The sequence below is a fragment of the Myotis myotis genome, unplaced genomic scaffold, assembly GCF_014108235.1.
Source record: "Myotis myotis isolate mMyoMyo1 unplaced genomic scaffold, mMyoMyo1.p scaffold_m19_p_3, whole genome shotgun sequence".
NCBI lineage: Eukaryota > Metazoa > Chordata > Mammalia > Chiroptera > Vespertilionidae > Myotis > Myotis myotis.
The window spans coordinates 88218072-88233672 of NW_023416335.1; the positions used below are offsets into that span (position 1 = coordinate 88218072).

At 39.7% G+C, this 15601-nt stretch overlaps 1 protein-coding gene across 3 annotated transcripts in view; it reads left to right on the top strand.

Annotated features, from left to right (window-relative positions):
* The window catches only part of RNASEH2B (ribonuclease H2 subunit B), a 93414-nt gene that overhangs the window by 22519 nt on the left and 55294 nt on the right, over nt 1-15601 (top strand). For all 3 annotated transcript variants that reach the window (XM_036299803.1, XM_036299801.1, XM_036299802.1), the window contains exons 3-5: nt 1442-1549; nt 3747-3823; nt 8234-8348. In XM_036299803.1, coding sequence (XP_036155696.1) covers nt 1442-1549; nt 3747-3823; nt 8234-8348 — 300 coding nt within the window. The remainder of the gene's footprint in view (nt 1-1441; nt 1550-3746; nt 3824-8233; nt 8349-15601) is intronic.

The window sequence follows — 15601 nt, forward strand, 5'->3', positions numbered from 1 at the left end:
TATGTTAAAAGATTATTGTTAATTTTATGTTTGAGTAGATGCCTGATACCTAGTAAATTAGAGGATTCTCCTAGTGACTGGAATACTGAATATAAAAGTAAAAGAAAGGGGAAACCAGTGGGTAGTACTTTGCTGTTGTTATTGTTGTTGGAAAAATATAAGATAGAAGCAACAAGAGAGGAAAAAATTTCTGGCTTCCTCCAGTTTTCTTTTCTTCTCAAAATGAAATTGAATATAACTTTTCCTCTCTATTATGCATAAGTTAAGGTGAGAAACAATTTTTTCAAGAGAAGTTTTAGGTAGTAGCAAAAGTTCTAAAGCATTTAACAAAAGTAAAGATTCAAAAATTCCAGGCTTCTTGTAAAATTTCTTTGTTATCTAAATGTCCATAGACAACAGAAGTTTGAACCAATGTTTGTATTTGTTGCATTGACTAGGGAAAAAGAAAGGCTAAGACTTGTTGAGCATTTATTTTGTGCTAAGTACTGTACTGTTTTAAGAGCTTCGCATGTATTACCTTTTTAATCCTTATAAAAAACCCTGTGAGGTAGGCTCCCTGTTGCTCCCATTTAACCGATATGGAAACAGCAGTGCAGAAAGGTTTATATAACTTCACCAAGGGCACAGGCCCAGCATGTGATAGAGATAGATTCAAAGTCCTTGATTTCTTTGTGTTTAGAAAAAAAAATTCATGCATTAAAGGGCCTCTGCCTTTCTCACACAGAGCTGGCCTTCAGGGTCGGCAGACTCAGTCCCACTCTTGGTCCCTTTGTGTAATGTAAGGCACACGCTGCCCTGGAGTCTGGGACCAGTGTGTCAGCTCAGTTCATCTGCTGAACCATTAGATTTGGGTAGTTTGAGAATGGATTTTCCTTCCTGGTCCAATGGAGGATTCAGTAAGAGGCTGTTTAATAGTTTAAGATAAATAGTTTGCCTTTTATTATTTACTAGAGGCCCAGTGCATGAAATTCTTGCACTCGGGGGGAGGTCCCTCAGCCTGGCCTGTGCCTTGTCACAGTCCGAGAGCCCTCAGGGGGAGTGGGCCGAAGCCAGCAATCGGACATTCTTAGCGCTGTTGCGCTTGCCAGCTGTGAGCCGGCTTCTGGCTGAGTGGCACTTTACCTGTGGGAGCGAACTGACCACCAGGGGGCAGCTCCTGTGTTGAGCGTCTGCTCTCTGGTGGTATGTGCATGTCATAGCGACCAGTTGATTCGCATATTAGCCTTTTATTATATAGGATTGGTTTAAGTTCAGTGAGGATTATAAGGCTGAAAAACAAGCATTTGTATATAATAGTGTAAGCTTTCCTTGGAGTCAGTTTGTATAGAATATATGTCTATGTATGTTTATGTTTATATTAGGGACATTCCTCAAAACAATTGGGTAGTCTTTTGATTTTTTTTTGTGAAAACGTGCAAATAAAAAACATTTGTCTTAACAGGGGAAGGAGCCCTTTACTTGTTCAATATGTGTCTACAACAGCTGTTTGAAATAAAAGTTTTCAAGGAAAAACACCATTCTTGGTTTATAAATCAATCAGTTCAATCAGGTAAGTGACTAATGTATATATTTCCCTTAACTAAACAATATACTTCAGCTTTTTTATCCTTCACAGGCGAACAAATCTGTCCTCCTGTTTTAGAGTCTGGTCAATGGTTGTTTTCTTTTTTGGCACCAGAGCAGGGTTTAATCAAGGAGAAAGGAAAGATAATTTGAGCAAGTTATATCAATACCTATGTATCTTAAATGATAGGTACTTTTTACCCAACGAATTTAAAACACTAACATCTTTTCCGAAGGTAGGTGACCTTTGTACCATGGAGTGCACATTGTCTTGACCAGAAACTCTTTGCTCTTCTCTTAGCCACATTTGTGGCTTTTTGAGTTTTTAACATCTTATTTCCTTGAAAATGGATACTGATATAGCTTCTAAAATAGAATAGAATCTAACAAAGTTTTTTAATGCTTTATTATATAAATTACTACTGCCATCCCTCCCCCCAAACACACACACACCCAACACCAAAGTTATATATTTTTTTAATGTTCCTTTAATTTGGAGTAGTATTGACTCAGAGGGAAAAAGGATACCACATGTTTTTTTGATGGTTCTGAGAGGGAGGATGTGGAGTGGTGTGGGGAGCCATGGGATAGTTGAGGCACTCTGCATTCCCTGCCTGTTCTCTCATCGTTTCCAGAGAGTGCTGCTTTCTGTTGGCTGTGTATGTGGCTACGCCTTGCTAAGGTAGAAAGGTCACTTTGCCTTTCTTCTAAGACATTCCAAAAAAGGGTTTCATGCTGCTAATAAATTTCAAATACCTATGTGTATGAGAAGAATTAAAGTGGTTTTTAGTTGCCAAAATGCAATGGTAGTCCGTGTATAGTCTGGTAGTTGGAATATAGGTATTCCCTTCTGTTGTTGCTGCTGTGCTATTCATTTGGCAGTATATGAGAGTTCCAATTTCTAATGTAATACATATATTTTCAGTTGGGTCTAGCTAGATAGACAGAGTTGTATCCAGGTAAAACTGGAAAATATTGCTCATCTCCCCTAGACTGAGTTGTTAACCTGTTTGTTTGTTTGTTTGTTTAGTAGTTTTAGGTTCACAGCAAAAATACCTGCTTTTTTCATTATTGTCTTCTTTATAAATTTAACCTTAAAGAGCTGTTTTTAAGAATAGTCACCAGGATATTGTTTTGGATCTAGAAACCTACTCATAAAATGAACTTAGAGAACCCAATGGGTTGTTTTTATAAACTTTTACTTTAAAAAAATAGTCAACTAATATCATAATATGAAATTACTTCTTTAATTTTTTCTTACTATGAAATGGATTCATATATATAATTGGGGGTTAGAATTTCTTGTCTGTATAGTTAGATTGCTCTGTTAGAGAATAAAAGTAAGTACCTGTATTTCCTAAAACCAAAATAATAAGTAAGGAGATAATGAATTGTTTATTGTTCCATTTGATGAAATTCCTCTTCTGATTCATGTCTGTGGAAGAGGAAGTTGGGGAATCTTGGAGAGGAGTGTGATAGAGGAAAGACAAGCAAGGAGTAATTATGCTAGTTTGAGTGATTTGCCTTTTTCTTTCAGCTTGGAGAGCACCATTAATCTTACTGGAGTTTCCAGTTTCTGGTGTGCAATCTTGTTAGACTCCTGCCCTCTTACCTTTTTTTGGTGGGTGGGGAGTAAGGGATGGGGTAGTGTCTGGGGTGTGGTACAACCTTCTGAGCTCTGAGTCATTAGCAATGCAGAGCAGTGAGCCCACAGACCAGAGAAGAAGCTCTGTATAGAGAGAATATTGCTTTCCCATGGCTTTATCCTCAGAAGCACAGGAAATTACATTTTACTGCAGCTTTACAGATAGATTTGTATAGGTTTCCTATGTTTGCATGGTTCATATTCTATTTATATTTCCCCCAATCCTTGTTTTTTGGGGGCAGTGGGGAGGACCTCTGTTAAAAGTTATTTTGAAAGAGAAATGGAAAGTTAAAGATTGATTTCAGTGTCTTGGGTCTCATCTACACACAGAAATTTGAAGGTCTTTAGAGTAAAATTTTATGGGCCACGTTCTGCCTTTTGAGAGACACATAGAATCTTGGACCTGTGTAAGAAGAGCTTCTATATTTAGAATTTCACATATAGTTTTCAATAAATCGTTTCCACTCTAGGATTAAGGTGAAATGACTAAATTGTCTTTTCAGACATTAATTTCCTTTGTTCTCTTTTTAATCTATAGGAGGTCTTCTCCATTTTGTTACACCCATGGACCCTCTATTTCTGCTCCTCCACTACCTTATAAAAGCTGATAAAGAGGTAAGTTTCCCAGTTTGAGAAAATAACAGTGAGGAAACAGAATAGATTTTTTTTTTTTTTGCTTGATCTCCTCTCTCTCCTTTTAATGATAAAATGTAGATTCCTCACAATCAGATTTAGATAGGTTGATATAGAACATGTGTATCACGTGTGCTGGTATGGATTAGCAAGACCTGAGAACTGCTACCTTAATCTTGGACCAGTATACCTGGGATTTCTGAGCACTGCCTGACCCTCTAATGCTGTCTATGTGCCTTACTTGTTTGGCACAACCTAGCAATGGAAGATTTTATTAAGTACTCAGTAGTTTTTAAACATAGTACAAATGTTAAGAAATTGATCTCAAGTCTTAAGAGAAGAAAGAAGATAATAGCTTTTTTCATTTTCTTATTTGTGAGAGACCGCAAATTAGGTGAACTGGGGCATGTTTAGTAAAAAACCTCGTTAGTGGGGAAACTCTAGTTGAGACTTAATTCAGATTTACCTTAAAATTTACCTTGAGACAGGGTTTATTAATAGTAATAATTTCAGCCATAGGTTCTGAAACATTTCGATCTACGATACCTTTACACTCTTGAAAATTATTAAGGATACCAAAGAGCTTTTTGTTCCTGTGGGTTTTATCTATTAATATTTAAAAAATTAGAAATTAAAACTGAGAAATTTAGAAAATAATGTTATTAATTTATTTTTAAATAAAAATAACAAGCCCAGTACAGGTTAACATAAATAACACATTTTCAATGAAACAAACAAAATTTCAATTTCAATAAAATTCAGTGACGAGTGTGGCATTATTTTACATTTTTGCAAGTCTCTTTGATGTGTGGCTTAATAGAAGACAACTGGATTCTCATATCTGCTTCTGCATTCTGTTACATTCTTTTGGTGGAAGTATATGATGAATATGCAGCCTTTCACAGATATGTGGTCAGAAAAGGGAAAAATAGATAATAGCCTTTTCAGATCATTGTGGCTGTTTTTCTTTGACACTCTTCTAGAAATCAACAAGGCATAATTTCTTAAAAGTCAGTTGCAGTGTAGAATCTGAAACCTTGTCAGTAACTCTCCATGCTCTGTTACATGAAAAGCTATTGGTCTGTCTTGCACTAAGAATGGATCTTTTACTCATGTATAACTTTGGAAAGTATTGTTTCACTGAAGTATGCTGATTTTCCAAATGGTGACACATCTCATTACACACACGCACACATAAACTTTTGTTGATAGCATCACTGATCTTATCAGAAAACTTAGGTATTGGGAAGCTGTCATAATGGCAGATACAAATTTTCTACAATTCTAATTTTTGCTTTAAGTTAACATTTTATCATTGGCTACAAGTACTGTCAGTCCTTCCCTTGAAGTGACAGGTTCACTTCATTTATGTTCTACCAAATATCCAAATCTGAATCACCATAGTTGGTAGCGGGTTTTTGTTGTTGTTGTTTTTTTCAGGTAAAAATGGTATCCATGAAAAAAGCAGCTACTTCAGCTTGCAACAGTCCTGCACCTTCCCTCGCAGCCTTAGCACTTTACCAAAACTTTACTTTCATCACACCAAGTATTTAAAAGATTTGCACTTGAGTCAAGATATAATAAAAGCTTCTACTTTTTATCAAGCATGTCCTTAAGTGAAACTGGCCAGTTTTTAACTGCTTGTGTATGGCAGTGAAGAATTTAGTGGTTACCAGGATAGTTTGTTCTCACCACCCTAACCAATGGATGCTGAGGAGCCAGCAGTTTTACCCACCTTTGCATTGGAATCTTCAGTGCAAATGTCAACACAGTGGAAACACAGATAGCATCGTAGCAATATTATGAAAATAGCTTTGAGCTTATGTGTCCTCTGAAAGGATACAGGGGACTCCCAGGGTTCTACCAACCCTCAATTTGAAAGTCTTTGAACAATTTTAAGGAATAAGTGTTATTTAAACTGCTTAGAAGAATCTGTTGTGTTTTTTTATTTTCACTCTAATGTTTACATATAGTTTAAATGCTAATGGCTTTCATTATAAACTATCTTTCTTTTCTCAAATACTAAAAATGCCTTTTAAAGTAACCAATGAGGTTTTTAGGTATTTTCTTCCCTACATTTTAGACATGATCTTTTCTTATTTTACTAAAAAAATATATTGGTAAGCACTTTTAAAATGTTGACTTATTCTTTTTTAATCATAAGATTTATTTTAGCATCAGAAGAAATACTTTTTTATTCTAGCTATCCCAAAGCAAGTATTCAAAGCAAGTTACTTATTACATTTCCTTTTTATGTATATACTAGAGGCCCAGTGCACGAATTCATGCATGGGTGGGGTCCCTTGGCCTGGCCGGCATCAGGGCTGTCTCACCCAGTCCCAATCCAGGCTGATTGGGGCCGGCTGGCTGTCTAGGGGAAGGGACCATGGGAGGTAGGTTGGCTGTGGGAGTGCACTGACCACCAGGGGGCAGCTTCTGCATTGAGTATTTACCCCCTGGTGGTCAGTGTGCGTCATAGCAACCAGTCATTCAGTTGACCGGTCATAACAGTCACTTAGGCTTTTAGTATATATATAGACGAGAGGCCCAGTGCGCAAAATTCGTGAATGGGGGAAGGGTCCCCTCAGCCCAACCTGCACCCTGTCCAATCCAGGATCCCTTGGGGGATGTCCGACTGCTGGTTTAGGCCCAATTTCGAGGATCGGGCCTAAACCAGAAGTCGGACATCCCTCTCATAATCCTGGACCGCTGGCTCCTAATCGCTCACCTTCCGAAGCCTGCCTGGTCGCCCCTAACTGCCCTCCCTGCTGGTCTGGTCACCCCCAACTGCCCTCTCCCTGCTGGCCTTGGTCACTCCTAACTGCCCCCCCCGCCAGCCTGGTCACCCCTTACTGCCCCCTCCTGCCAGCCTGGTTGCCCCCAACTGCCCCCCTCTGCTGGCCTTGTGGCCCCCAACTACCCCCTCTGCTGGCCTGGTCACCCCCAACTGCCCCCCCACTGGCCAAGTCACCCCTCACTGCCCCTCTGCCAGCCTAATCGCCCCCAACTGTCCCCCCTGCTGGCCTGGTCACCCCTAACTGCCCCCACTGCCGACCTGGTCGCCTCTTACTCCCCACCCCCACTGGCCTTGTTGCCCCCAACTGCCCCCCTCTGCTGGCCTGGTTGCCCCTAACTGCCTTCCCCCACCACCGGCCTGGTCGCCCCTCATGGCCCCCCCACCAGCCTGATTGCCCCCTGTTGTTTAGTCATTTGGTTGTCCCTCACTAACCCCCCTACTGGCCTGGTCATAGGCAGCCATCTTGTGATGGCATGAGGGTTAATTTGCATATTACCTCTTATTATATAAGATGGTAAAGAAAAAAGAAATGAAACATTAATTTTGAAATTATATTATGACTGTGTAGTAGTCCATTATATATATGTAGAATGTTGTTTTAAGGTAAATATTTAAAATGTTGATCATGGAAGAATATAAATTAAGATAGAAATCTAAAGACAGTACGACTTAGGAAATCTGTGAATTATTTTTACTGTCTGAAGGAAAAAGAGGACATTTAAATTGAGGCACTTCTTGCCACTTGTTAACCTAACTGACAGCATGACAAGCTATCACACATGCTACTGAATGAATGAGAAGCTTTTACCCTTAAAACAAAGAAAGCTGTATTTGTGGGACATGAGCAAAACCATATACCTTTACAAAGTCTGATATCCCTAAGTCAGGTGACTAATAACTTAGACTTCTCTCCAGGCCACAAGTAAAGTTCAGAAAAACTAAATCTGATTGAGAAGAAGGAGGATCTGGATTTCTGTGTCCTGCACTTGGCTACCAGGCCACATACAGTTATCAAGCTGAGCCTGATTTAATGTGTCTGCAAGTTCTTATATTCATCCTATCTCTTCTTTCCTTGTGGTCTAAATTTGGAAGCATTGTCAGACAGCCGTGACAGGAGTAGATTCACTTTTGCTATGTTTCTTTTTTTTTGTGGTATTTAAAGCACTGGAGATGTGAGGAGGGGAGAGGAGATGTACGTGCTGGGCTTGATCTAGGCTTATTTCTGGATTATGGTCAGGACTCCTGCTCTGTAACATCAGCTGGTTCTTTTTCAAATTAAATGGGTTAGACCAGCCCCAGGTAATCTACCATCTTTGCAAGTTTCCATAACTTCCAGTACTTTTCCAGAATTTTGTTGCCCAGTATTATCCAGTTATTGTACTCATGAGGTAGAAACTCTTTTAAGGGCTTCCTAAAGGGAGCTGAGAGTCAGTTCTGGAGCCTGTCCCAGTTTAGGGATTCCTTAGGTGAACAAGTGACTTTGAACTTAGTTTAAAAGTCCAGTTATGAGGTAATGTATCTTTTTTTTTTTTTTTAATGTATGGATTTATTGACTGGTGTGCTTGCATTCTTACCGACTAAAGTCTTTTTTTCAGGGAAAGTTCCAGCCTCTAGATCAAGTTGTGGTGGATGATATGTTTCCGAATTGCATCTTGTTGCTGAAACTTCCTGAACTTGAGAAGTTACTTCAACATGTGACAGAGGGAAAAGGTAGTATATAGCCTTTGAAATCAGGCTGATGGCTACTGGAAAGGCGGGCGCCTGTCTGAGAATGGAGCTGTGTGAAGGCCCACTGAGTGTAATGCTTATTCTGTGTGGGTCATAGGGGAAACTGTCATTCAGATTTTGCTCCCAGTTGTTAACATTCCAACCAGCAAAATGTGGTGGCTTGTCTCTTACAGGGCCAGGATTCGCAAGGTTTGGGCTTTGGTCTCAGTTCTTTGAATTAGTTTGTGACTTTAACTGCTTTGTTACTCAGCTTTCTAATTTGTAAAATGACATAAAATCTATATTTTTATTGATTCAAGAAGCATTTATTGAGCATCTCCTAAGAAACATACATTGAGCACTGGTGCTAGGCTCTGGCAATACTTACTTATAAATAAGACATTATTCTTTCTCTCATTTAGCTTTGAGTTTGATAGCAGCAAATGACAAGTAAAGCAAACAATAGGGACTAATGGAAGTGAACTCTGGGGTGTCTGGGGATGTACAGGACAGGTTTATAACCCGGCCTGGGTTGGGTGGGAATGCAGGTCAGTGAGTACTGTGTTTCTCTCCTTGGAAGGAATGACCTCTAAGTGGAGTCCTGAAGGACACCCATCAGAGTAGCAGCAAAAAAGAGGCATGGGTGTATGGAAAATGTGTCATAATCAAGAAATTCCAAGGAGTTCAGTGTGGCCAAAATATAGGATGTCAGGGACGGATTTAGTAAGGAAGAAATGGGGTAGAATATTGGGCAAGGGTTCAGATGGTGAAGGGCATTATATTTGCCTGGACTTTACCTAATGGTACTGGAGTGTCAGCAAAAATTTAAGCAGAAAGTACAATAATGTGGAATATATTGGAGAAGCTGAGGCCAGATTCACAGAGGCCAGTGCAGTGATCCAAAGCAGAGGATGATTGTAGCCTGACTTTATGAGATGAAACTAGAGATAATCAGCAATTTGGAGGTAGAACCAACTTCATTTGGTAATTGGATGGTAATCAAGGAGAAGGAGGAGGCAAGGATGACTCCTGGTTTTGTCTCTTGACCAGCAGGTTGTGTAGTGGTAGCATCCTGGAGACAGGAAACATGGTGGGAGGAGCAGGCTGGGGGTAATGAAGAGTTGAATTTTAGATATTATTCCCTGGAATTTTGAAAGGAAGAAGTGAGGCAGTGTGTGTGAATGTGTTTTGAACAGTTAGAAATACTATACAAATTTAGCATCAGTGCCCCAAGTAGTTTCAGGGTTAATGTGGAAACCGTACAGGGGCCACAACAACAGGCTGATAAGTTGTGGTTGTTTGTGGTCACAGACAGTTTGGCCAACTATGATAGTTCTGGGACCAAGAAAGTGGTGATTCCCAGAAGTGTAAGCTTACAGTGGGAAAGGGGAGAACCTCATTGATTGCATCTTACATTTGAGGGGTCTACTAAATTCACACTTGGCCAGACCTAACGTTCCATTTTGTATCTGAGGGATGTGTGGTGCCAAGGCTTTATCAAAGCAGTCCATTAAACACATACCCTGATGCTGAGTTTGGCAGGAGATAGCAGTCTTTTTCTGGTGACAAATGTGTAGCTCATAACCATTTCTGAAAGCTAAAGTAATGAGGAATAATTACAATTCATTTTAATTTTGTTAACACAGTTGAAAATACAATTAACTCTTATTATCCAAAATTCTTGTGTTAGCTGTATATGAACAGCTAAACCCAAATCCAGAAACGCAGATTCAGAAAGAGTGCTAATGCACTGGCATTTGTTAGCTTACAGACTCCGTTTCAAAGCAAGAGCTTCCGCCTTTCTCATTCCTTCCTTCTTGCACACCAAATCCTTGGCCTCTTATTGAATCATTATCTGAATTTCGTGTCCTAATGTCTTTCACTTCTCAACATTGCCTGGGTTTGGAAGTTCTGCTGCACTGGAAGTGCATACGCTATATTTACCCTGTTTGACTGGCTCTAAATAATCAGTCGTACACTTCAAAATACTGTGTGTCTTCTTTTGGAGCTTCATGCTGTCCTTGAATATAGAACTCACATAAAGAAAAATACTGTACATATTTGTGTTTTGGGTCAAGGGTTGAAGCAAGTAATGTGGAATTGCTTATGTATATTATGATGAAGATGCCTTTCTGAGTATGAGGCATGAAAGATATTTCTTTTTTTTCTTGTTTTGATTTTGTTCTTAAACCTTCTATTATTTTAAGATTTGCAGACTGTAGTTCATTTGGGAAAGAATTTGATTATGGAGAAAACTGCCAAGACTTCTAGAGAATTGTATGCATCTTTTATTGTTTGAACTACTTTGTGCTTTGCCGTACTGTCATTAAAAAAGAAAGAAAAATTTGAGACCTAGAGTTTTTATAAATCTGTTATATATAAAGGTTGATAATATATCTGCTTTGAAAATGAAAGTACATAAGCAGCTGAAGCAATTTTTTAATTAAAAATGTTAAAGGTACAGAAAAACTCAGAGGAAAACACCATAAATATTATTTGTACTAACCTCAATAATAAAAAAAGTTAATATTTTGTTATATTTGCTTCATATCTCTTGAGTAATCTGATCTCAGGATCTGATGTCCTGCAAGGAAAATTAAAAATGTATATGCTATATGGTTTTGAACAAATCATTCAAACTTTTCAGCATCCTTTATCTGTCACATGAAGAGTTTGAATGGTTGAGAGTATCCTCTGTATTCTGTCACACATTATAATTAGTATTCTGCAGAGTTGTTCTAAATCATAAAATAAAACTTTCACTCTCTTAACTTCAAAGTGTTGAGATTTATGAACGACCAACATCTGAACATTATTTAAGTATTGCATTTTACTGTATTTAGTGTCTGCCGTGAACAGATGCTTCATGACTTAAATAATATAACTAAATGTATGCCCAGAGAGTGTTAGTTATAGATAGTAAATGCTCAATAAATGTTAGTACTATTAAGGCTTCTAAATTAGAAATTTTTAATTCTTTGCTGATGTTTAAGTACTGGGTACACAGTAGGTGACCAATACACATTTGATGGTCCATTTATTATTATATATTCAAACTAGAGGCCCGGTGCACAGAATTGTGCACTGGTGGGGTCCCTTGGCCTGGCCTGCGCCGTCGCCCAATCCGGGACCCCTTGGGGGATGTTGGACTGCTGGTTTCCGCCTGGTCCCTGCAGTCGGACATCCCCCAAGGGTCCTGGATTAGAGAGGGTGCAGGCCAGGCTAAGGGCTCCCCTCCTCTCCTCCCACCCCCACACAAATTTCGTGCACTGGGCCTCTAGTATGTATATAAGATCTTTGGTTAATCTCTTCCCGCCCACCCCCCTCCTCCTTCCCTTTGAATTCATCAGTTTGTTCCATGTTTCCATGCCTGTGCATTGAATGTCTGCCCCCTGGTGGTCAGTGCGCGTCATAGCTAATGGTTGAACTGTCGCTTAGGCTTTTTTATATATAAATGGTTTAAATAGGAGAGTGAGGATAATCCTATGTAATAAAAGCCTAATATGCAAATTGTCCCCTCGCCTGGGAGTTCGACCGGGAGTGCGACCACTCACTATGACGTGTGCTGACTTCCAGGGGGCGACGCAGAACATGGTGGGCGTTGGCGACGCGGCGCTGGCAGCAGGCGGCAGTGGAGGTGCTGCCAGCCCCGATAGGCCCCGATGAGAGCGGGACCACGGTGGGATGGTGAGGCAGGTGAGTGGGCGGCTCCAGGCCAAGGCAGGTGCAAGCAGGCTGGATTGCCCCACTGATCACCCTGCAGACGGCAACCAGTGGCAGGGGCGGGGAGCGGGGCTGCCGCCCAGCTCCCAGGCGCTGAGGGAGCCAGGCAGGGGCCCAATAACACAGGCGGAGTGGGGTGCGTGGGGGCCCTGGGGGCCCAGGTGCTGCCCAGGGCCCAGAGGTCAGCTGGGACCTGCCTTTCCATGCCAGACGCTCGCACTTTGATTGCTGGTCAGGCCTAGGGACCGCACCCGTGCACAGATTTCATGCACTGGGCCTCTAGTCAGATAAAAAAAGTATCTTCCATATATTAAGAAATTATTCTATACCATATCTATACTTATTGATTTATATATATTATTTAATCCTTACAGTAATCTCCTTTCATTGTTTTTATAACCTGCATTTTTACAAATGAGGAAACTGAGGCTCACAGGGTGTAAGTAAGTTGACTAACATCATAGAACTTGAAGTGATAGAATTGAGATTTGAATTCACGTCTGTATGACAGTAACTCTTTCCCTTTTTTCTTTATTTTTTAAAGGTACCTCCTTATATGCATTTATTTGGCATTAGGTCATCAACTTCTTTACAAACACAGAAAAGCAAAATCACAGCAGATTGTCCAGATTAGGTTAATTTGTATGTGAAAATAGCATTTTTTCTTTAATTTATTTATCATTCATTCATTTAACAAATATTCTCTGAAAGCTTATCCTATGGCAGGGACTATGCTAGGAGCTTAAAATATATCAGTGAATAAATTCCTTCATCTTTGTCCTTGGAGAACTTACCTGCTAGTGAATTCTTTATTTCTGCTCCCCAACCTTTCTTCTTACAACTGTGTTAACACTTCCATAATGCTCTGTTAGAATGCTTAGGTACTGTCATATGTAAAAATAGAAACTTTTTAAAAATCTTGTATCACCTCTTAATTTCCCTTTGTGAGGCAAAAAGAGAGGGACAGGAGAGGAGACAGAACTTTAATGGAGTAAGGAAAGGCATTTTTTCTAATCCCAGCAATGAGCTTTCTGTGCTCAAGGCACTGTATTAGCCTATTTTAGTGATTGCCTTGGGTGCTGGCTGCTTATTTGATTTGGGGTGATTGTCCACTTATAAGTTGTTTGGTTCTATTCTTTGTATTTTATTGCTAGGATTTTTAAATAAGAAACAAAGAAGACTGCCCAAGAGTGGTCAGGTAATGTCCATGACAAGGAGCAAAGATAAAGAGGAAAGCTGCTGTTTTTTAACTTCCATCCTCTCCACAGGCACTGTGCAGATAGAGTAAAAGCTCAAATACTCAAATTACCTAGCCAGCTATTTTGATATTGGACTCCAGATGCTGTCTTAAAAGACTATGTCATTAAAGATCTGGTTACATCTTCTAGTTTTATGAAAACCTTCCTCCCTTGCCTTCTCCTTGCCAAATAAACCTTGCCACGGTTGTTTGTATCCTGAATGATGATGGCGGTGACCTTAGTTAGTTAGCACCACCAGCTTTATTAGTGAAGGAAATTATGTGTTTCTGTTTGCTAGCTCTGAGGCTCAGCACATTTCTTGCCAAAGAAGCTCACAGTCATGGAGAGATGACAGGGGAAAGGACTAATAAAGGGTTATGAACTTCGTCTTGAGTGTAACACTGTTTCATACTGCAAGCAAAAGCTACACTGTGCTGTCCAGTGTGATTAACAGGAAGTCAGGAAAACTTACCTGATTAAAATGTCCCGAGTACAGTTGCCAAGTTTCTTTCCCCAGGAGACAGGGAAAAAAGAGGCCATATGAGTTTCTCAGTGGTAGGAAACATTGAGAAAGTAGATGTAAAAATGTGCTCTAGGCAGTTTGTTCTACAATCTATCAGGAAAATTCAAGTTTGTGAACAGATTACCCAGTTGCTGAACATGTTATTTAAAAGTGAGCTCACTTTTATTCTGTCTTTATTTTGTAAGCCCAATCTTTCAAGAAGTTTTGAAACCAGTTTTATAGGTACCAGACACATTAGGGAAGGAAACCTTTCCAACATATGTGCATATTATCTAATCACTAACTCTCATAAGTATGAAATTTAGGACAGGAAAAGACGTGGTATTTTTCATAATTATGGGTAATCTGTGGCCTTCATGAGTATTTTAAACCTTATAAAAATTTGTGAATTTTAAAGGTAAGCATAGTAATGAAATATTATTAACTTTGAGTGGTGGGTACACTGTGTAATATACAGATCTTGTAACATAAAAATCCACAGCTGAAATATACATGATCCTATTAACCAATGTCACCTCAATAGATTTAATAAAAACACTGAAAAAAAAGATAGATAAATAAATAAAAGCATGGAATGTAAAATAAATGAATGACTAAACAAACAAACAAACAAATAAAGGTGAGCTGTAGTTTTTGACTTGGTCCTTATGTAGTATTATGGATATTAAAGCTTGATATTTATGTATGTATGTATTTATAAAATCTTTATTGTTGAGAGTATTACAGATGTCCTCCATTTTCCTCCATTGCCCCCCTCCACCCAGTTCAACCCCACCCCAGGCCTTCATCACCCTATTGTTTGTGTCCATAGGTAATGCATATCTCCACTAATAAAAAGATGCAAATTGACCATACCTTTGCAAGGTCCACCAGCCAATCAGGAGTGAGTATGCAAATTAATCCAACAAAGCTGGCAGGTTAATTTGCATACACAGGCACCAAGAGGCCAGGGGCAGGGCGGGACGCTTGCGTTGTTGCCATGGCGGTGATGCAGGTGTTCCGCACCGCCCCAGCTGCTCCGGGCCCCTGGGCAGCGTGGGAAGGCGGAAAAGTGGCTCCAGGCCGGAACGAAGGCAGAAAGGCGGCTCTGGCCGGAGCAAAAGCGGTGCCAGCAGCCAGGGGAAGGAAGGCCCATTCTTGCACGAATCTTCGTGCATTGGGCCTCTAGTATATATATAAGATCTTTGGTTAATCTCTTCCCAACCCACCCCTCCCTTCTTCCCTCTGTGATTGGTCAGTTTGTTTCATGTTTCCATGCCTCTGGTTCTATTTTATTCATCAGTTTATTTTTTCATTAGATTCCTTGTTTATTTTGATTTATAGATTCAATTGTTGATAGATATGTAATTATTGCCACTTTATTGTTCATCTTTTTGGTGGTGATGAACTCCTTTAGCTTTCTTTTGTCTGTGAAGCTCTTTATCTGACCTTCAATTCTACATGACAGCTTTGCTGGGTAGAGTAATATTGATTGTAGGCCCTTGCTTTTCATCACTTTGAATATTTCTTGCCACTCCCTTTTGGCCTGCAAAGTTTCTGTGGAGAAATCAGCTGACAGTTGTATGGGTGCTCCCTTGTAGGTAACTAATTGCTTTTGTCTTGCTGCTTTTAAGATTCTCTCTTTGTCTTTAACCTTTGGCATTTTAATTATGATGTGCCTTGGTGTGGCCTTCTTTGGGTTCTCTTATTTGGAACTCGCTGAGCTTTCTGGACTTGTACGTCTATTTCTTTCACCAGATAGGGGAAGTTTTTTGTCATTATTTCTTCAAATA